The sequence below is a fragment of the Mirounga angustirostris genome, unplaced genomic scaffold (genome assembly GCF_029215605.1).
Source record: "Mirounga angustirostris isolate CCGP_5_RB_7025 unplaced genomic scaffold, mMirAng1.0.hap1 SCAF_1, whole genome shotgun sequence".
Lineage (NCBI taxonomy): Eukaryota > Metazoa > Chordata > Mammalia > Carnivora > Phocidae > Mirounga > Mirounga angustirostris.
In genome coordinates, this window is record NW_026991709.1 from 141870980 (window position 1) to 141895046 (window position 24067).

At 40.2% G+C, this 24067-nt stretch overlaps 1 protein-coding gene across 1 annotated transcript in view; it reads left to right on the top strand.

The window, feature by feature from the left end:
- Nucleotides 1-24067, top strand: part of LOC123862956 (RNA-binding motif, single-stranded-interacting protein 3) — a 1542535-nt gene that overhangs the window by 700342 nt on the left and 818126 nt on the right. The window contains exon 13 of the mRNA XM_064588878.1: nt 7644-7817. Within this exon, the coding sequence (XP_064444948.1) occupies nt 7644-7817 (174 nt within the window). The remainder of the gene's footprint in view (nt 1-7643; nt 7818-24067) is intronic.

Sequence of the window (24067 nt, forward strand, 5' to 3'; positions counted from 1 at the left end):
TTCTTCTGCATGTGGCTATCCAATTTTCCCAACACCATTTGTTGAAGAGACCGTCTTTGTTCCATTGGACATTCTTTCCTGCTTTGTCAAAGATGAGTTGACCGTAGAGTTGAGGGTCCATTTCTGGGCTCTCTATTCTGTTCCATTGATCTATGTGTCTGTTTTTGTGCCAGTACCATACTGTCTTGATGATGACAGCTTTGTAATAGAGCTGGAAGTCCGGAATTGTGATGCTGCTGGCTTTGCTTTTCTTTTTCAACATTCCTCTGGCTATGCGGGGTCTTTTCTGGTTCCATACAAATTTTAGGATTATTTGTTCCATTTCTTTGAAAAAAGTGGATGGTATTTTGATGGGGATTGCATTAAATATGTAGATTGCTCTAGGTAGCATTGACATCTTCACAATATTTGTTCTTCCAGTCCATGAGCATGGAACGTTTTTCCATTTCTTTGTGTCTTCCTCAGTTTCTTTCATGAGTATTTTATAGTTTTCTGAGTACAGATCCTTTGTCTCTTTGGTTAGATTTATTCCTAGGTATCTTATGGTTTTGGGTGTAATTGTAAATGGGATCAACTCCTTAATTTCTCTTTCTTCTGTCTTGTTGTTGGTGTAGAGGAATGCCACTGACTTCTGTGCATTGATTTTATATCCTGCCACTTTACTGAATTCCTGTATGAGTTCTAGCAGTTTTGGGATGGAGTCTTTGGGGTTTTCCACATAAAGTATCATATCATCTGCAAAGAGTGAGAGTTTGACTTCTTCTTTGCTGATTTGGATGCCTTTTATTTCTTTTTGTTGTCTGATTGCTGTGGCTAGGACTTCCAATACTATGTTGAATAGCAGTGGTGATAGTGGACATCCCTGCGGCGTTCCTGACCTTAGGGGGAAAGCTCTCAGTTTTTCCCCATTGAGAATGATATTCGCTGTAGGTTTTTCATAGATGGCTTTTATGATATTGAGGTATGTACCCTCTATGCCTATACTCTGAAGAGTTTTGATCAAGAAAGGATGCTGTACTTTGTCAAATGCTTTTTCTGCATCTATTGAGAGGATCATATGATTCAAACAAAACAAAACAACAACAACAACAACAAAACCAGAATGGGATCAAATATGATCAGGCTGGTATATAGATCAGTGCCACACACTAGATTTGGGGTGTATTTTGGTCTTTTAGAAGAAAGTGCCTCCCAAAATTTTAAAGAAAGAAAAACTTATATATGTACAAAAATAAGTGTTGATATGAGGAAGGGATGGAATATGACTGTAAAGATGGAAATTATAAAAAATTTTATAAAAGGAATTGATAAGAAGTTGTTTGAAAAAAGAAAGAAGAGGATTTAAAAAAAGAAAAAAGAAAAAAAAAGGGAGAGAATGTGATCAGGCAGGGCAGTAGAAAAAACCATATACTAGAGATTTAGGGTATATTTTAATCTGTTAGAAGAAACTATCTCAAAATTTTAAAGAGAGAACAACTTATATATATATGACAAAAATACAGGTAACTAATATGAAGGGATAGAATAGGACTCTAAAAATGAAAAATAAAAATGTTTTTTTTAAAGAAGGGATTGATAAGATGTTGGTTGAAAAAGGGAAAAAGAAAAATTCAAAAAGAAATAAAAAGACAAAAAAGACAGTTAAAAAAAAATTAACTTTAAAAAACTAAAGAATCATGGTAAAAAAGCCGTGAATTCTATGTGCAGTATTCCCCTAGCGCTGGAGTTCTGCCGTTCTCATTGATCGGTAAACTTGGTCTTGGCCGGCTGTTCTCGCTGATCTTCTGGGGGAGGGGCCTGTTGCCGTGGTTCCCAAATGTCTCTGCCGGAGGCGGAATTGCCCCGCCCTTGCCCCCTCCCGGCTAAGTCATCTGCTCGGGTTTGCCCTCCAGGGCTTTTGTTCCCTGCGAGCTTTCTGTACAGCTTTGGAGGCGGAGAGTGAAAATGGCGGCCTCCCAATCTCTGCCCTGGAGGAGCCGAGAACTCGGGGCCCCGCTCCTCAGTGAGCCCCCAGAGAAAAGCCGTCAGTCACTCCCGTCTCCCCGGTCTCCGGCCGCACCCCGTGCTCGCCCGGCCTGTGACCGCGCGTTTCTGTGTCTGGCACCCGACCCCGTGTGGAGTCTCCAAACCCAGCAGATCCGGGCGGTGCGCTCCCGCGCGGCTCCTCCCGGGGGAGGAAGGTGAGTCTCCCCGGATCTGCCGCTTGTTGGGTCCCTGCTGGAGGAGCAGGGGCCCGACTGTGCCGCGGATCACGGTTTAGGGCCACCCCGAGCTGAGAGCCCGCGCCTGGGCTCCGCTTCTGCAGCCGGCTTCCCCATTCCGATCTCTGGGAGCTCTGCCGCCCTCAGGCACCCCCGGTCCTTCTGTGACCCCGAGGGTCCTGAGACCACACTGTCCCGGAGGGTTCCACCCCCCGCTTAGCCACCAGAGTGACGTCCCTCGGCGGAGCAGACTTTTAAAAGTTCCGATTTTGTGCTCCGCGGCTCTATCACTTGCCAGAAGCGGCCGACGGAGGCCCCTACCCCGCCGTCTAGCCTCCCGGATATCGCCTCGGATTCACTTCTCCGCACGTCCTACCTTCCAGAAAGTGGTCGCTTTTCTGATGAGAGAGTTGTTGCTCTTCTTTTCTTCGATCTCCTGTTGGGTTTGTAGGTGTTCAGAATGGTTTGATCCCTATCCAGCTGAATTCATGAGAGGAGACGAAATCCAGGTCTCCTACTCCTCCGCCATCTTGCTCCGCCCCCCTGAATGCACTTTTTTTTTAACCATTCTCCTCTTGATAGACATTTTTTTTTTAAGATTTTATTTATTCATTTGAGAGAGAGGGAGGGTGCAGAGGGAGAGGGAGAAGCAGACTCCCCACTGAGCAGGAAGCCCAACGTGGGGCTCGATCCCAGGACCCTGAGATCATGACCTGAGCTGGAGGCAGACGCTTAACCGACTGAGCCACCCAGGCACCCCAACTTCTTGATAGATATTTGAATAAGTTCTAGGTTGGGACTATTATGAATAAGGCGGCTATGCACATTCTTATACAATATTTTTGTGTAAATCTATTTTCTTCTGGGTAAATAGGGATAGAATTGCAGGATCATAAGTAGAAATAGGCTTAATTTGATAAGAAACAACCAAGCAGCGGCCATACTGTTTTACCCTGACAATGTATGAGGTTTCTAGGTCCTCAATAACCTCACCAACATTTAAGTTGTCAATGGTTTTAGTTTTAGCCACTTGCCTGGATATAAACTGGTATCTTATTGTAGCTTTATTTTATATTTTCCTGATGACTACTGGTTTTGAGCACCTCTTCACTGTGCTTACTGGCCATTCCAATATTTTCTTTTGTGCATTGTCCTTTCAGGTCCTTAATCGTAGTGTAGTCAAGGCAATTTGACAAATATTTTTGAGCCCTTGCTCTTAATCATGCCAAAGGAAAATTCAGGTGTCTGGGGTTCTATGACAGATATAAAGAATTTCAGGAAGGGTGCCTGGGTGGCTCAGTCAGTTAAGGTCAGGTCATCATCCTGGGGTCCTGGGATCGAGCCCAACATCAGTCTCCCTGCTCAGCGGGGAGGCTGCTTGTCCCTCTCCCTCTGCCTCTGCCCCTCCACCTGTTTGTGTTCTCACTCTCTCACTCTCTCTCAAATAAATAAATAAAATCTTAAAAAAAAAAAAGTTCAGGGAATCATCCACCTAACATTGATGCTATCGATGCTCTGCCCATACTTTCTTGGCACTTACTTTCTCAGAGCATTTTAACAATCTCATGGGACTCTCTACATGAGAACTTTCTTTTGGACTATGTGTGGGGTAGGCCAGCTTATGCCTGTGCCAGGGAATAATGCTCCCAGGAGCAGCCCTCAGCCAATGATGAATGGGAATCAAGTTAAATACCCCAGTTTCCTTGCACTTCCGATAAGGTAACTTGGAAACATGTTCTACACTGTCTCCCAGAGTCTCTCAGTGGAAGTGATTCTCCATAGTAATAACTTATTCTGTGATGCAGATGGATTGTCTCATCCTTTCTTTGTCACATTTCCTAATCTCCTACTGATTTTCTCTAGAATCACTACCAAAATGAACTACTTATACTCAAGTTCTTACATTGTGATCTCTTTCTGAAGAAACACAACTGAGACACCTATTCCCAAAGATGTATGTTGAGACATATGGATTGTTGTGTGGCAGACTAATTAGGGGATTTGATGAGTTCTACTGAACAAGTCATTATATTGATTTTCTGGGTACCACACAAATGAAAGAGCCAAACGAACATGGCAGAAAATCTGTAATGTCAGTGCCTAGTAGAAGCAAAAGTCCCTTTGGGTTGGTGGCTGAGGGTTGAAATAGGTTTTCCAGAAAAGGTAGAGTCTGGTAGGGTCAACTGAACTGAGAGCAGGGGAGGACATTCTAGGAAGTAGAAAGGTGTGACAGACACAAATCTTGTTCAGAGTAACAATTTCTCTGGAGTTTGAGATGATATAGAAAGGAATAAAAAATAAGCCTTGTGTTATTGGTTAAGGTAAAATTAGAAAGAATGTTCAATGAGACTAGGAATTTTGGATTTTGTCTCAGAGGGAATGGAGAACCACTGGACACTTTTCATCAGGGAGTAACACCATAAAAGCAGGTTTCTAGGAAAACTAATCTAATCTCATTGTGGAGGGTGAATTAAGGCTTAAGGTAGAAGGTTGTTGATGTAGTTTTAGTGACTTGGATATAAACTGGTAAAATCCTAGAACTGGGTACTCGTAATGGGAATAGAAAGGACAGCATCAGTTCAAGACCTACTGAAGAGAGTCAGTAGAATTTTGTGGCACCAGATAACAGGTTGGAGGACAAATAAATGAGTCACAAGCATTCTAAAGGGTCAAAGCAGTTGGTTTCAAAATAATGCCATAATATTAACAGAAATAAATTGTGGGGAGTTGAAATTTTACAGTAAAACATTACACTCACTTAATTTTATACACAGTAAGTTAAACTTTGGTTCCATTTGTGGTGATTGATAGTTATACATCCATATCCAGCAGATATTTTAAGATTTGGGACTGGAATTTAGGAAAGAGTACATACTATTAAATTACATCGGAGAGTCATCTTCTTAGAAGTAATACTTAAAGCTGTGACCGTGAATAAGATCACGAAAGAGGAAAGTTAAGAGAATGAATAGCACAGAACTGAAAATTAAGCCTGGCAAAAGACCTCATTTGAGGAGAGCAAATAGAAAGATAAGGAAGCAGGTGAGACAGGAAGGTACAGTCCGAAGGGTCAAGGAGTCAGAGGGAAAGATGATTGCAGTGATAAGGAGATAAACATTTTCAGAGCCTTCCAAGGGCAACAAAGATAAAGACTCCTTGAGCTGCAAAAAACGCAATACTCGGTCTTGACCTCATTAGACTCTCAGCCAGGTTGGGGAGCTGAAATTTACATATAGCCCTTACAATACAAAACAATGCAATCATATTGCTGAAGTGCTTGAGCCACACTGGGAGGGCTGTGTGAGAGTAGGAAGGCAAGGGCAGTAAGCTAGAGGCAATGGGGAATGGGACCAAGTATGAAGTGTAACTTAAATGTGAGTTTTGTAAAGGAGGGACTGAAAAGAATTTGCAGGAGGAAGACCACCATGAATAAAATCATTGAGGAGAGACTGATGCTGTGTGGAAATGTAAATTAAACCAAGAGACAAGGGTATTTACACACTTACTTGTGAATACACAATTTCCAAGAATTTTAAGGTCCTGGAGCTGATCTACATGTGAAAACAGATAAAGGAACTAACCACATTTAGTCTTGAAGGAGCTACCCATAGAATCTACTGAACTAGCGAGAGAGATTAATGTTAATGACTATAGATGCAGAGTGGAAAACCAAGATACTTTCAGGGCCAATGGTAGTTTTGTGGGTGGACTAGTTTAGTCTTTGAAGTGATAGCATATATCATACATATAACATGTTTTTTAAATATAAATACAGAGCTTCCATACTTAGGACCATGCACAAATATCCTAATTTTTTTTAGATTTTATTTACTTATTTGAGAGAGAGAGAAAGCACGAGCAGGGGAGGGGCAGAGGAAAAGGGAGAAGCCGACTCCCCCACTGAGCAGGGAGCCCGACATGGGGCTCTATCCCAGGACCCCGGGATCATGACCTGAGCCACAGGCAGATGCTTAACCGACTGAGCCACCCAGGTGCCCCACAAAAATCCTAATTTTATAAAAGTCCACTATTGCTTCTCCAACACAGGTTTGTCCTCCGATATCCTTTGCATTGCTGTACCTGCACATCTCATTGAACTATTAACGTACACATGGGGGTACGTAACGTGGGGATGAGAGTAGAGACAGATGGTCAAAAAAACTTGTCTACCTCAACAAGGCTATGTTCTCTAGTTTTGGGTTTAAATATTTTAAAATTTTTCCCTGTGAATCACTGGTTTAAATTTTCTTTTCCCTTTCCAAATATCTTGAGGATATTGTGAGAGAAATAGCCCTGCCTAGTACCTTCCAATTGCTGAGGCCCTTGCTTTCTTTCAGTTACTCCAAGATGCCCAAACTTGTCTTCAGAAAAGTCATTCCTCTAAGTATCTAATGGTATCAAAATCCAGCCTAATGGGAAACACAATCTCAGATAGAAGTTTTTCCCCACTAGGTTTCCTGAATATAATGAATGAGATTAGCACATTTTCCCAGTGATTGAGTTGGCATGTGCCCATGGATTTATAAATAGAATTTATTGTGGAAGTTACTGTACTACTTGGGTAAGTAGCTATTGCAATTTGATGATAGAAAGTGTTCTCTGAAAAGAAACTATTATATGCCTTATATGCCATGGCCATCTGAGGACAAAGAAAGACAGAAGATACAAGTGAGTTTTGTTTTCAGTTCATTTTACCCTATATACAATTATGAACAACCACGTATATTTAACATTTGGCAAGTTAATAGATATTTTCCTATTTCTCTATTTTTAATTACATTGGTCTGGCGGGTTGGGGGTAGGTGATGATTTCAAATCCTTCATCATTTTGCTGCCTTTAGGTAGTGGAATGGTGACATGTTGGAATTTGTCCAGATTTCTGCTGATGCCTTCCATAGGAGAGCAATAGATTCATGGAATTTGAGGACCATTTGAGTCAGGGACTAATCTGTGTCTCAGTCCAATCCTCGTAAACTAAGATTTTTGTTTACTGCTTTCGGATGAGACTGACGGTGAATTTCTAAGGTAAATGCTGTGCTGAAAGAGCATTTATGTAATCAACAGTATCACCACGGCTGTCACCACTAAAACCTATCTCATTTCTGAAGGATGGAGTTGCATGTCACAACTGGGAAAAAAAAAAAAAAAAAAAAAAACTTTTCAGTAAGATCCATGGAATCTGGGGAAAAAAAAAATTCTTTTCAGTAGGATCCATTTCAATGAGCCTTTGTGCTTTGTGATCCAGTTAAAATTCTCACAATGAGAAAATACTTTTATCCCAGTCAGAACAATATTTAATGCGTCCTGTTAAGGAATCAGCCATTTGCCTTAACCGGCTGCGACTTGTGGCACAGTCCTACAAGAGAGTGCCTGCTGCTGAATATAGCTGACTTGGGTTTTATGCAGAGCTGTCTTTACATTGCATTTCTTTCTTCTTGATAGTCTAGCTCCACAGTGAGAGCCTATCAGACAAGTAAGTCACGAGTGACCATGAGCCCTGGCTTCGGCTCTCAGTGGAACAGCGGCCAACCAGCCTGGACTACATACTCCTTTCCAAGAGCAAGCTTGCACTATCAGTCCCACGCCAGCTACACCTACTGTACTGGACACCCTGCTGTGAGTACCCCCATTTTTCTGTATGTAGTCAATTGGATACTTGATGCAGGTACCTTCTGAACCCCGAGTTGGTATCTCTCAATTAACTGGGCAATTTTTTCCGATGATCTAACTCTTCTAAGGAGAGAATATGCTGCAGTTGAGTATAAGAGATGAGCTATAGAGAACATCTTATGTGCTTAAATGACAGGTGTTTGGATGATCTTTGCTGAAAATTGATGTTTCATTTAAAGATATTTCTGCGCAAAGTAGGTCGGCAGAATTTTTGGGATGGTGTTCGTGTGGAGGCTGAATGTCTGTATGTCTATGGTTTTGTTTTCTGGCTCCCTTCTGGCTGTTGCTTATGGCTTTAGTTGGTTGATTTTGTACTGGGAGAGGGTGTCTTTCAAAATGTCAGGGAGGAGTCAATGGCCTTGTTGATGTAGTTTAATGTATGTGTATAAATGTGTGTCCCCACTTCTCTCAATGGCCTTGTTGATGTAGTTTAAACAAATGTGAACATACAGATATACATGCATCAGTAGGGTATTTTCCAGTTAGTACTACACAGAATCTGAGCTTGTTGGTATAGATGACTCAAAGGGTAAGATAAACAAGCCTTGGGTGGGGAGGAATGAACTCATAGAATTTGAGAACCTTTTAGAATAAGGACCTGTTTCTGCCATTATGGTTTTCTATGTCTCCATCCAATCCTCATAAACTAAGATTCTTGTTATCATAAATTATACTTGTATACTTGGAAAAGATTATGATGCATGTTGATTAGTAAACCTCTGTTTACTGCTAAAAATTCAGACGTAAGACTCTTGGGTAATGAGAGACTTTTGAAAGGGAGTAATGCATGCTTCTCATAGTAACTCGTCTAATTGTCAATAACTATAGATGCGGGTTCTCTAGCTATTCCAAAGGTCCTCTATGGACATCTGCACTTGGGCTATCCTGTTTGCATTTCAAAGTTATAAAATTATAAAATGTCCTGAGCTTCTTAATTGAGAGAACATATCTCAAATATCATGTCATAAAGTCACTTAAAAGAAGATTCAAGGAACCCACTCAAAATGTAAATTGGCATAACTTTGTTAAAAGGTGATTTGGAAATAACAATCAAAATTTAAATTGCATATACCTTTGAATCAATAATTAAACTTTTGGCACTTGATTGGACATGTACAAAGATGGTTGTGCTAGGACAATGTAGCCAGATTTTTGAAATTACTTGGAAAAGGAACCTAAATAGCCCTCATTAACTGTCAACAAAAATGTATGAAACATTATTAAACGCATATTATTTTTCAGCATCCTTCTAGGCAAAGAGGCCCAGGAGTGAACAGGCCCAAGTCTTGCTGTCATGGAGCTTCCATTCTAAGAAAGAGAGAAGCTAGCAATTACCTAAACTAAACATATGAATAAATAAAAATAAGCAAACAAATAAAAATATAGAGTGGTGTTAGATGTTACACAAAGACTCAAAATAGGTTGAAATGATAAAGAATAACGAGTGACTACTTGAGTTGTAGAGTCAGCCATGTCCTGAATTGGGAGGACAGGTTTTATCTGAGATCTGAATAAAAAAGAGACATAACTATGTATAGTTCAAGATGAAGAGCGTTCCAGGTAGAGGAGAGAGTGTGAAGGTCGTGAGGTGGGAATGAGCCCAAATGTTCATCATAGACACAGAGGGAAAGCCAGTGTTTCTGGAGCTTAGTTGGAAGCAAACAGAGGGAGATAAGGTTAGAAAGAAAGACTGGGACCCAAGTATGTAGCACTTTGTAATCCAGAGTAAGGAGTTTTTATTTTATTTAAATACAATGGGCTATTGGAGTATTTTAAGCAAGGAAAATTATATGACATGATTTAATTGTTTTAGGATTCACTCAGGCTACTGGGTGAAAAAGTTCTGGTGGAGGAACAAGAAGGAAATCTGGGAGTCAAATTAGGATAGTATTTTACACACACACACACACACACACAAATGCACATGCACGTGCATGCATATATCTGTGGTTACTTCTGTAGAATGCAAGCAAAGTTCTGCAGTAAGAGGAAGATTAACTTTTTCTTGTATATCCTTTGATCCATTTGATGTTCAAAATATATGCAACTTGTTTTCATAATAAAAAACAAGTTGCATGTGTTTGGCAGTAAAATTTCCTTCAGTAACCAGTTCCATATTTAAAATGTCTCATTATCTTTTCCCTTCAGTCATTATTTGTCAAGCCAGATTATGACAAATTATAATTTGATGAAATACTTCAAATCGTATTCTTATTGGCCTCAAGGTCATGTAAAGGTAGTTGATATTTATTGAATACTGAATATTTTCTAAGTTCTGCACTGAGCACCTTTATAGGTATTACATAGGTATATATGTTCAAAATAGCCCTAGGTAGTAAGTACTATTATCATCATTTCAAAGATTAGTGAAGTGAAGCCCAGAAAAATTGAGAATCTTGCCCAGAGTTACACAGCTAGTAGTCAGACCTGAGAGTCAAACGTTGGCTGTTTAGCCTCCAACCAGTATTCTCATCCACTGTAGTTTATTGTTCCTTGCCATTGAGTCCCGTATCTTTATTTATATGCTGAGGACAGTGATTATACCCCTGATAGAACTCCTTGCAATCATTTAATTTAAATGTACATGTTACTCTTCAGAGAAGTACTTGTATGTATAAAATACTCCATTTTAGTTCTGGGGGGACTAATGAATGAAGAATAGGTGTGGCCCCGTCTTAGAAACCACTGGGATCATTGCAGCATGTCTACCTAGTTTCTGTGCTTTAAAATCCAGAAACTGAGGGGCGCCTGGGTGGCTCAGTCAGTTAAGTGTCTGCCTTCGGCTCAGGTCATGATCCTGGAGTCCTGGGATTGAGCCAGGTGTCTGGCTCCCTGCTCATTGGGGAGTCTGCTTCTCCCTCAGCCTCTCACCCAGCTCGTGCTCTCTCTCTCCTTCTCTCACTCTCTCTCTTTCTCTCTCTCAAATAAATATATAAAATCTTAAAAAAAATAAAATAAAATCCAGAAACTGATACTTTCTTTTGTCACACCACTGTGAGTAAAGTGAGTCAAGTGTGGAAAGTAGAAAATTCTTTAAAAAAATTTGTTGTGCGTGTTGTACTTCTGATTTGAAGATACTCTAAGGATCTATGTTAAGGCCTACTTGACATTCTTCCATTATTCCAGTATTTAAACTTTTCTTTCAGATTTTCTTCCCATGCCTGATCAGATGGCATTAAATTCTTGACTCCAAGAACAGGGACCATTTAGCTCTTCTACCATCTTTTTTTTTAAGATTTAATTAGTTAATTTATTTGTCAGCGAGAGAGAGAGCAGAGAGCACAAGAAAGGGGAGCGGCAGGCAGAGGGAGAGGGAGAAGCAGACTCCCCGCTGAGCAGGAAGCCTGATGCGGGGCTTGATCCCAGGACCCTGAGATCATGAACTGAGCTGAAGGCAGCTGCTTAACTGACTGAGCTACCCAGGTGCCCCAGCTCTTCTACCATCTTGAAAAAGGAGTTGTATCATCTGAAAATGAACCAGAGGTTCTGTACAGGGTCACTGACAGCTTATATTGACAACATCCAGAAATGCTGACTACCTCATAATTTTTACTTAGGTCCATATTGCAAGCCAAAGAACTAGAAAGATATTTTGGCCTCCAAAAAGTGAGAGTAGATTCCGTAGTCATACAGTGTAAGATCCACTGAGGTTTTGTGGTAAAAACCACAGAAACATTTCTTGTCCGAATAAATTGCCAGTGATTTTCTTGAGTCATATAATTTAGTAGCCTTTAATGAAGCTATAAATGCTCAGCTTGCCTGGTGAATTCTGGCCCTTTGCTCTGAGTGACTAGTTTGATTGAAGATTTCCCGGTCTCTAGCTGATTTCCTGGGGTTAAAGTGTGTCAGCCAATGTGATGTTTGTGTAGTTAGTAGATGTGACTCACGTAGCTCCACTTCTCTTCCATTCCCTTGCTACTAAGGAATCCTGATACCGCACGAGTGTCTGGTTGGTTAACTTGAAGTCAGCAGCTAATAGAATTTCAGAAGTGTTCTGCTTCTTCCTGACCAAGGAAGGATTTTCTGAGTTCTGTTGTACATCAGTGTATTAGTTTCCTGTGGCTGCTATAACAAATGACCACAGACTTGTCAGCTTAAAACAATACACATTTGCTCTTTTGCAGTTCTTGAGGTTGGAAGTCTGAAATGGGTTTCACTGAGCTGAGATCAAGGTGTCGAAGGAGCGTCCAGTGGAGAGTCTGTTTCTTGCCTTTTATAGCTTCTAGAGCTACTTTCCTTGCATACTTTGGCTCATGGGCCCTTTTTTCATTTTCAAGGCCAGCAGCAAAGCATCTTCAACTCTATTTCTGCTCTAGCTTCACACTGTCTTCTCTGTAGTCACCTCTCTCTCTGCCTCTCTCTTATAAGGACACTTGTGGTTACATTTAAGGGCCCACCCACAAAATCCAGGATAATTTCCACATCTGAAGATCCTTAACTTGATGACATCTGCAAAGTTCCTTTTGCCATATAAAGGAACACTCATAGGTTCCTGGGATTAGGTTGTGGACATCTGGGTGGATTATTTATTATTCAGCCTACCGCAATCATAATATCCAGTGAGTAACGGCTATCTTCTGAGCCATTAGGTAATCATTTAGAGCTTCCTGAAATGGATGAGACTTCTCACTGAGAGAGATAATGTGAGAGGGGTTCTTTGAGTGACAGAGGACTGAAATGGGTACCCTATGGCAATTCAGAATTATTCACATTCACTAACGTGTGATTTTTCTGAAACCCACTGTTTTTCTCCTTCTAAAATGAGGTGATAACTATCCCCTTGATAATCACTGCAATACATATGTTAAAAGAAAATGTGAATACAAGGTTATTAAAACTCTACTAATGTTTAATCCCCTGCACTAGTAAATGAAGAAACCATGCAAATGAAGAAACCATGTCCAGGCATCTAGGATGGTTTCTTTAACGTTGGATATAAAATGGTAAAATGTAATGTTGAAAATATTCAAGTAGTGCAGTCATATAACTGATAATAGAAGTCAAATATTGAATAGACCATACTCTTTTTATTGTCTAAGGCAGTTAATGATATATCATGTAAATTTCTTACCTATGCATATTATTTATAATACATTTCATTCATAAAATCATTCTAATAATTTCCAAATATTATATTGACTGGTGTGCTGGTTTTGATCTTCCATTCAATACTTTCATCAGCATTATTATTAAATGATAATTCTGTTTGCTTCCTGACTTGGTGTGGGGAATTACATCACATCGCCCACAACTTCCTATGAATTGATAACCATTAAGCAATCACATTAATCATAAAAGAAAGGGATTCATTGGGCTGCCCTTTGTACTAGCTCTTTACTCTCCCTGTGTCTGCTCCTCACTTGTACTTTTTCTTCTCACCTGAAATGATGTTATCATTTGGGTGATACCAGGGAGATGCAGAGAGGGAGGGGGGGAAGTGGGGAAAGATGAAAAGTAGATGGCAATGATCTGGTCTTCACTATTGAGGCCAGGAGCCTGTATATTGTTTTCTTTTTCTCTGATGAGGAAGCACACTATGCTTTTGTGGCCCCATTGAGGCTAATTAGGAGACCACTGTGCCAACCACGAGGCAGTGACCAGGGAGAGCCCAGTTACTAATGGAGACAAAGAAGAAAGAGCTGAAGAAAAGAAGAGAAAGCATAAAAAAGTAATAGGAGTGTGCTCAGAGGTTGATGCTGCCTGGAGGTAGTGGAAGCTTCTAGACCCTGTCTCTCTTTCAAAAAGAGAGCAGTCAGGTAGAGGAGGAAGAGTGTGCAGCTTGGTGCAAGACAGGGTGGAGACACAGCACCATCTTGCTAGAGGACTCTCGGTGTTCATCCTTGAATAGGTTTCTGGGAGATTCCCTCTCAGGAAACTTGTTTATAAAGCACAGGGCCAGCTGCCTTCCTTCAGGAGTTAAGCTGTCAAATAAAACAAGGTCTCAAAAACCTATCAGAGGGGACATTATCCCACAATGAAGGCATTTGCTGTCTATGTCCATGACAACTGTGTATCCATGGCACCCAGTCACCTTACTATCTGCTTCCTAAACGCAGACCCTACTTCTCCCCCATGGGGAAGGACAGGCATTTCTTTTGGAAGCTTGAAGAAGATATTTGAAGAAGTGGCAAGTCTCATTTCTGCTATATAAGGATATTTATGCTTCAATGCTACCCACCAACTTTGGAAATAAATAGCAAGTCCCCCGTAACAGATTCCCAAGCTCTGTGTCCAATATCCATTCCACAAGGATGCCTTGGAATCACAGTTTGCCTGCTTGTGGTTTCTGAAGTGAAACACAAATGCTGGGATTTAGATTATTGATTATTTTGATTGGCTATTCCAATTATTGTTACTCTATTTACTAACATGCATGGTGATGTTTCAGTACTTTGGCAACTGGTTGGCTGGACGCTAGCTTAATAATAGAGCTATACAAACTTTTTGGGGCTATGGAAAATGTTTCAAGGAGTACTGAAAATGGGCAGTTTTCAGTGAAATAATGACCAGATCTTCAGCTTCCAGGAATTCTCTTTTGTAAACTGATTTGCTTCCTAGGGTTCTAATAGCTAGGGTCACCATATATCCCGGTTTTCTTGGTTAATGTTTATTTCTTAGAGTAGTTAATAGTGTCCCTTTTTATTGTCAAAAAAATGTTCAGGATTAGAAAATATATGGTTTCCTTACCACAGCCTCTTACAAAAGAAATCATATTCCTTGCACATAAATCTTACTTTGGTCTATTGCCTCAGGGTGTGAAAACTTCCCAGAGGGGCACCAACAAAGGAGACGCCTCATGTAATGATTAATCAGGCACCATAAACCATGGGGCTTCCAGGCTTTCCCAGCTGTACATAGATCTGTGTGCTAAGGCAGAAGAATAGTGTATCCTGGTCTGGAACTTACATCCTTTGCAATTATTTGAACTCATAACCAAATTTTTAGATAACCTAGAAATGGGAAAGAGGGTATGTAATTTTTCAAAATTATTCTAGGAACATGTGAACAGAGTTTGAAGACCACTACACAATGGTAATTTTTTTCCAAACTTTGTTTTTTTGTACCGTGGAGACTGCTCACACTGAAAGAAGCTGCTCACAGCTCAGAACTCTGGCTGCTCCAGTTCTTGCCTAGATTCTCCAAAGGCTGAGAGATTATATGTCTCTGTACATCTGTATCTCTTTCAGATTCTATCAATTCTAAGGCTATCACCCCCCTCCACCCCACCACACACACACACATATACATACACACAATCTCTCCTACAAGACTAAATATACAAAGCAGATAATAACATTACCATTATTGAAGCTGGGGTTAGGAACATTATCACTTGGGTTTCTTTTGCTGCAGAAAACATAATATCTAACTACTAACAGGGGCTTCAAAAAGATAGATGAATATTAACCGTCTTAATAAAAAGTCTAAGTGTAGAGGTGCCCATTTACATTTGCCAGTATGGCCACAATAACACCACCCATTCGACCCATGCTTTTCTGCAGTGTGACTTTGCCATTCTTCCACCCTCCTCTTCAGACTGCCTAGCCTTTGGGACTCACTTCAACCCCATACTGTCTGGTGGAAGTGATGCTGCATGACTTCCGGATCAAGGTCAGAAAAGGTCATGTAGCTTCTCTCTGGCTCTCTTGAAAAGCTCAGTTTCTGACTGCTGTCAGGACACTCCCTTTCTGAACCCAGCCGATGTGTGGCGAGGAAAGCCAACCATGTGGAGTGGAGAGGCCTCGTGCAGGTGCTCTGGTCAATAGTTTCAGCAGAGCCCAGCTTTCGAGTCTTCTCAGCCCACATGCCTGATTTGTGAGTGAAGAAGCCTCCAGATGACTCCACTCTCTAGCTGCTTGAGTTACTTCAAGATATGTGTGTCTCCCCAGTTAATGCCTGGGACATGGGTGAATAGAAACAAACTGTTCCCACTGTATTCGCTCCAAATTCCTGACCCTCAGAACCGTGAGCCTAGGAAATGGTTGTGGTGTTATCACTAAACCTGGGATAGTTTCTTACTCAGCAATGGTAACTAGAACAACAGATATTTCCAAGTTTGGTGGTGCTGTGGATCAGCATTCTCAAGGAGATAGGCTCTTTCTGCCTTTCCTCTCTGTAAAGTAGGAAAATAATAAGCTACTTCCTGAGGTCATTGTGAAAAGTTAATGAGATAATACACATAAAGCTGTTTAACACAAGTTTATCCTTTATAAATCACTTAAGAGATAGAAGCTATATTAGGAAAGAAATCAATTTTAATTTGGATCATTAGAGAAGGCTTACAGACTTCTAATTTGCAGTATTTGGATGGCACCTTTTTTTAAGACCTTGGGACTCAAGATTCAAATTATTGAGAGCCCCTCAGGTACATGGAGACATTTGTGTCTGCCTGGAAATTTCAACTTTTCTCCATACGTTGCTGTTGACATCCTTGCTTTAGTAGACCAAGACTAGAAAGCATTATAAGTTTGCCCACAGTTGGCATTTCTAATGAGGCCTAAGATCACCATGTTTGTTTCACGTGGTTTTCTCCCCAAAGACAATGTTTTCCATATAAAAATGAGAATACTGTTCTGTTTCTCTCTTCTCACCTTTATTTGTCTCACATGGTTTGAAGAGCTGGAGTTTCCTCTGGCACATTTCATGCCCTTTATTTGATTCCTAGCCATGATGGTCTCCTTTCCTGTTTTCTTTCTTTCTTTCTTTCTTTCTCTTTCTTTCTTTCTTTCTTTCTTTCTTTCTTTCTTTCTTTCTTTCTTTCTTTCTTTCTTTCTTTCTTTCTTTCTTTCTTTCTTTCTTTCTTCCTTCCTTCCTTCCTTCCTTCCTTCCTTCCTTTCTCTTTCTTTCTTTAAGATTTTATTTATTTACTTAACAGAGAGAGAGAGAACAAGCTGGGGGAGGGGCAGAAGGAGAGGGAGAAGCAGACTCCCCACCAAGCAAGGAGCCCCATGTGGGACTCCATCCCAGGACCCTGGCATCATGCCCTGAGCCAAAGGCAGATGCTTAACTGACTGAGCCACCCAGGCACCCCCCCTTTCCTGTTTTCTGATAGTCCCTTGTCTCATCTCAATAATGCATGGCTTGAAACTACTTAATTCTGAGTATCCAAAACAGATGTTTTGGGAAATAGATTCAGCCACCCATCCAGCTTAGTCCACATCTTCTGTGCTGGGAAGCTTGGATTTTCTAAGACCTCCTTGGAACTCCAGGCAGGATCTCCTGCTGCTCAGTCCTAACTCTGACAGTTCTTGGTTTTGTATGTTTGATTTTTTAAAAATCCCTTGATAATTTTTAAAAATTAACATTAAAATTGATCAAGTGCCCTATACCATTTAATTTTAAAATCATCAATAAATTTTAAAATCATCAGAAAATATTACCTTATAGAAATAAAACTATTTTCAAAGACTTTAGTGGGTCACATGACATCTTGCACAATTTGGTTATGACCACTGGGGTGAGATTAAACTTCTTTTAAATAAGGAATCTGATACATGAGAAGAATTTAAAGATGATAAGGGGTGGGGGGAAAGTGGCATCATTGTTATAAAAGGCACACAAGAAGGAAAGGTTTTGGTTTACTATTGGTGCTGTTCTAAATGCTAAGACTGACATAAATTACCAGATTTGTCTGTTATCTATGTGAGTGAAGCCTCCTAAACATAAACTTGCTGAGTCTCTGGGAGAAGAAAAAAAGGCAAAATATGCTTCCATTGTAATGAGTCCCTTTTGAAAAGAAAAAATAAATAATTTTAAGCTGAAAAACAAAAATGCTTCCAATGAGCTCCCCTCACCCTGTTAGGGAAGGTGGATTTTTTTTTTAAAGTTTATTTATTTATTTGAGAGAGAGAGAGAATGCAAGAGCGGTAGTGGGTGATGGGGTGGGGGAGGGAGAGGGAGAGAATCTCAAGCAGATTCCCCATTGACGCTGACAGGGGAGCCTGACATGGGGCTTGATCTCACGACCCTGAAATCACGAACTGAGTCGAAACCAAGATTCACAGGCTTGGGGCACCTGGGTGGCTCAGTCATTAAGTGTCTGCCTTCGGCTCAGGTCTCTCGAGCCCCGCATCCAGCTCCCTGCTCTGCAGGAAGCCTGCTTCTCCCTCTCTCACTCCCCCTGCTTGTGTTCCCTCTCTCGCTGTGTCTCTCTCTGTCAAACAAATAAATAAAATCTCAAAAAAAAAAAAAAAGTCAGAGGCTTAACTGATAGGAGCCTCCCAGGTGCCCCAGGAAGGCAGGTTTTATTAATCAATTGTACAAAGAAACTTTTTTTTTTTTTTAAAGATTTTATGTATTTATTTGACAGAGACACAGCGAGAGAGGGATCACAAGCAGGGGAAGAGGGAGAGGGAGAGGGAGAGGGAGAGGGAGAAGCAGGCTTCCCGCCGAGAAGGGAGCCCAATGCGGGGCTCCATCCCAGGACTCTGGGACCATGACCTGAGCCGAAGGCAGACGCTTAACGACTGAGCCACCCAGGCGCCCCCGAAGAAACTTTTGATGGCTGCCTCTTAAGGCCAAGCTTTGCAGGGACTGCAAGCAGTGAACTAGAATGACATCAGTGTACCCGCTAGGCTCACTGGAGGGGCTTTATAATTGTTACTGCGCAAAGACCCATTAAGGCTGGGTCTTTTCTTTTCAATTAGAAAATTAATGCACCTTCTTTGGGGATTAACATTCAAACTTGTCGAATATACATTAAAGTGAAAGTTCCAGGGTCCCCCTTTCCTAGCCTCAGAGGATAGTCGTTTATCTTTCCAGATGTTTTTGGTTGTGGATGCCTATTCTCCTTCAGGAGCTCTTCAAACTTAGATGTGTATTTAAATACAAATAATAGAGAAATAATAACAAAAATATAACAGAATATGCACCTTTAAATCCAACAGGTGGCTTCAGAAATGGAACTTTACAGATACTTTTGCAACTCCCACATGTCCTTTGAATGCATCTCCTTCCTAACTCCCTGAGAGAACTATAATCCACCCTTTCATTTTGAGCATTTCCTTGCCTTTCTTCATAGCTTTACTATATACAGGTACTTAAACATCATCAAAATGAAAAACATACTATATGTATTTTGCAAATCTGTATTTTGTTTTTGTTCAACGCTATGTTTTTGAGATGCATCCATTATAATGTGATTAGCTATAGTTCATCTAGTTTTACTTTTGTATTATGAAATTGTTTGAATGTACCACAGTTGATTTATCCATTTTAATGTTGCTGACTATGTGGGCTGTTTCTTGTTTTTATTACAATGAGCAATGCTGTTGAGTTCCTGACGCCTGGTACACATGTTGCTTATGCCCAGGAGTGGAATTGCTGGGTGGTAGGGTGTGGTGTATTCAGATTGCTTAGGCAATGCCAGACTGTGGCTGTACCACAACTTACAGTTAAGCATATGTCCCTCGTATTTCTTCTGTGAAATGCCTGCACTATCTTCTCTTCATTTCTCTTTTTCCTTCTTATTTGTAGAGTTGCTTTATACAGCTGGATAATAATCTTTGACAGTTCTGTATATAGCAAATACCTTCTCTCAGTTTTTTTTTTTTTAAGGTTTTATTTATTTATTTGAGAGAGAGAGAGAGTGCACACTCTGGGGTGGGGTTGGGAGCAGAAGAAAGGGGCAGAGGGAGAGGGAGAAGCAGACTTCCCACCGAGCAGGGAGCCTGACATGGGGCTCCATCCCAGAACAGATCATGACCTGAGCCGAAGACAGATGTTTAACCTACTGAGCCACCCAGGTGCCCCTCAATTTTATTTCATTTTTTATGATTTCTTTTGATGAACAATATTCTTTTTTATTTTTTTAACTTCCAATATAATTAATATACAGTGTTATCTTAGTTTTAGGTATACAATATAATGATTCAACAATTCTACACATAATTCAGTGCTTATCACAATAAATGTATCCTCTTAATCCCCTTTACCCATTTAACCCATCCCCCCACCTCCCCTCTGGTAACCATTAATTTGTTCATGTTTGGTGTTCTCTTTAGTTAGTTTTTTTTTTGGTCTCTTTTTTTCTTTATTTGTTTTGTTTCTTAAATTCCACATACGAGTGAAATCATATAGTATTTGTCTTCCTCTGACTGGCTTATTTCACTTAGCATAGTACCCTCTAGGTCCACCCATGTTGCTGCAAAGGGCAACCTTTCATTCTTTTTTATGGCTGAGTAAGATTCCATTGTGTGTGTGTGTGTGTGTGTGTGTGTACACACTGCATCTTCTTTATCCATTCATTTATTGATGGACACTGGTTGTTTCTATAATTTGGCTATTGTAAATCATGCTGCAATAAACATAGGGATACATAGAAGATACATATATCTTTTCAAATTAGTGGGTTTTTAAAAAGATTTTATTTATTTATTTGACAGAGAGAGACACACAGAGAGAGAGGGAACACAAGCAGGGGGAGTGGGAGAGGGAGAAGCAGGCTCCCCGCTGAGCAGGGAGCCCAATGTGGGGCTGGATCCAAGGACCCTGGGATCATGACCTGAGCCAAAGCCTGATGCTTAACAACGGAGCCACCCAGGCACCTCTCAATTTAGTGTTTTTAATACTTTTTGTAAATACCTATTAGTGGAAATACTGGATCATATGTTAATTCTATTTTTAATTTTTTGAGGAACCTCCATACTGTTCCACAGTGGCTATAGCAGTTAGTTTTCCCATCAACAGTGTGTGAGGGTTCCTTTTTCTCTACATCCTCACCAACACTTGTTATTTCTTGTATTTTTTATTTTAGCCATTCTGACAGGTACAAGGTGATATCTCTTTGTGGTTTTGATTTGCATTTCCCTGATTACGAGTGATGTTGAGCATTTTTGCCTGTGTCTGTTGGCCATCTGTATGTCTTCTTTGGAGAAATGTCTGGATGAACAATATCTTAATTGGATGTAGCAAAATTAATCAATTTTTTTAATGGGTAATGCTTTTTGTGTGTTGAGAAGTTCTTTTTTCTACCATAGGCCTGTGGCTTTACCAGAAGGGTGATGGCTGAGTCTCCTTTCTCTATGCCTCTCTTGGACAACCAGAACAAAGAAGACATTTTTTTTTTCCTTTTTATAAGAAACTTACCCTCAATAATCCTTTTAAGATTTTTGTATTGGAAATTTGTGGGATGATTAAGAGGGGTTATACAATTCAGTGCAGGGTATTGCCATAAATCCTACTCTATCTCCTTGTTTCTCTCTTCTTTCTCTGTAACAGCTATGTAACACCTTTGGGACCTCAGAATCCACCCCAGACAAATGTATCAAGGAATTTCTTTGGAAGAAATACAATGTTACCTTGAAAGAACTCATTCAAGGCCAAAATAGGGCTTAACAGAGATGGAGGCCCATTACGCTCACTATTTTGGAACTTCCTTTTTTTTTCACTTAGCAATATATCTCAAGCATCCTTTCCTTGCTAGAAACATAGAAATCTATCTTCCTTTTAATTGTTACATAAAATATAATAATGTGGCTTTATAATGAAGAATGTAAATCTTCCCTTATTGGGGGCCATTTAGATGGTCTCCAGTTGTTCTTTATTATCACAATGATAGAGTAAATATGTATACATATATATGTGTGTGTGTATGTATGCATATGTATTTCCTTATATATTTGTGAGATTTTTTTTAGTACTGTTCAGAGAAATACAATTGCTTTGACTAATGATATTTTCATTTAAAATTTTTACAGTAGTTGTAAGGTTGCCTTCCTGCCAATGTTGATAAAGATATGTTTTACCATAGTCTAGTCTATATTGGATACTATCAGTCAATTAGACTTTTGTTAACCTGGGTCAAAATGGTATGCTGTTGTTTTAATTTGTATTTCTCTCAGCACTGCAGAAGCCAACAATCTTTTCAAGTGTTTATCAACCATTTATATATTTTTAAAATAATTTAGCACCTTCCATGAACAAAAGTAGAATGAAAATATAAAGCAGTGTACCTGAAGAAAGGTTTGCCATTTACTGCATTGCATTTCATCATAAAAGCAATAGAATTATATTCATATCACTGCAAATTGGTGTTTTTGTGTCTATTTGTATTTAATCTAAAAAATCACAAACATAACCATGCTAAAAATGAACAGATTTGTCTGGGTTTGTTGCTTGAAATCTTTTTAGTTTTGGTGTTTTAAAGTCAGAAGAGATTTCCAAAACACTTTCCCCAGTGTTCTATTTTCTGATCCATTACATGTTATACACTTTCAAATCAACAGATGTAAACTAAGCAAAATAAAACACTAGAAAATGCTGATTAGTTTATGACTGCAAAAGCTCTTTTCACAGGTGTCATACATTCAGAGTTCTATTCCCGGTCCAGAGCATAAGCTTTTAGTAAAAAAATATATATTTTTTTATAAAGATTTTATTTATTTATTTGAGACAGAGAGAACAAGAGAGCACATGAGAGGGGGGAGGGTCAGAGGGAGAAGCAGACCCCCCGCCGAGCAGGGAGCCCGATGCGGGACTCGATCCCGGGACTCCGGGATCATGACCTGAGCCGAAGGCAGTCGCTCAACCAACTGAGCCACCCAGGCGCCCTTAGTAAAAATATTTTTAAATGTTAGTGACAAAACATAACAAAAGCATAAGTGAAACCCAAGCAAGTTACCAAGTTCAGAATGAGAGGGGACATTTGGGATGGTACATGGGTACCTCAACGTTCCCTGTAGGATTCCGTTTCTGACCCTGGCTGCTGGGGACACAGGCATTGGCATATATGCTTTATACTTTCTCATCATAAAATATTCCTTAAAAATTAAAACCTCGGTACTTGCCTTTTTCCAATTCTACAATGGCACATAAAAAGGGATGACTACTCTAAAGCTTAGTGATCGCATCTGAGGGGTTCAAATGCCAGGATATTTGGCAGTAATTCAGCATAGGGATTGTGGAGCCAGTTTGCCAACTCAGAATGGCCTGGATGCCTATACTCAATCTGCAGAGGCAAACACTCCACTGATCACAATTACTAGAGTTCTTTTAGTTCATATGGTACTACAAAAAATACAAGTTCTTAAAGGCATCTGTAGAAAAGGCTAAAAAACAAAGATGGTACATAACTTAAAAAATTGACTCCAAACCACTCCTGTAAAAAACCACTCTTTTTTTTAAGATTTTATTTATTTATTTGTCAGAGAGACAGAGCACAAGCGGGGGGAGCGGCAGGGGGAGAGGGAGAAGCAGGCTCCCCACTGAGCAAGGAGGCCAATGCAGGACTCCATCCCAGGTCCCTGAGATCATGACCTGAGCTGAAGGCAGGAGCTTAACCGACTGAGCCACCCAGGCGTCCCAAAACCACTCTTTTTTAATGGAATCAACTGTTCTCCTTGATTATTAGTTTGCATGTATTATAATATAGACCTAAAGCTCACAACCTTCCACTTCTTAAATCGAGATGTTGAGTCCCTTAAATCTCCCAAAAGGTGTTGTTATCAGGGCCTAAGGGTAAGTGGGATGAACTTCATGTGGTCACAAATTTGGATATTTGGCTCAACTTGAAAGGTAACATATTGGGGCACCTGGGTGGCTCAGTGGGTTATGTGTCTGCCTTCGGCTCGGGTCATGATCTCGGGGTCCTGGGATTGAGCCCCACGTCAGGCTCCCTGCTCAGCGGGGAGTCTGCTTCTCCCTCTCACTCTCCCTCTGTGCTCTCTCTCTCTCAAATAAATAAATAAAACCTTTAAAAAAAAAAGAAATATATTGAAGGCTAATAATTGTCAGTTTTGGGATTTAATAATTATGATGCCTAGGAATATTTTGTGAAGCATTCTCTTCAGGATGGGGAGTGCTTATCTTGTTTAAACAGATATAACTTTTTGTTGGCAGAGTTCTTCCTGACAGACATGCATAGAAAGGTAACTGTGTTGGGGGGGAGGGGTTCCTATTTAACGGCACGCTGGGACGTGACATTGGCTTTGCTTTCACTCTCAGGTATCAGAGCAGAGGGTTACCCTTAGCAGAACTGCATTGGCGTAGCATTCAGCATGCTATCAGTGGCGGTTAACATTTATGGCACAATTCATTTAGGGTTTTATGAGTCCTTCATATTCCCTTTATGATCCCAAACGGGAAATGTCAGTGCAGGGAATGAGTAACACTGTACACCAAAATCACTTTATTTTCTTTTTTTATGTTAATATTCACTAAACCCCTAAGCCCAGGAGGTGCAGTTTCCCTAACCTCTA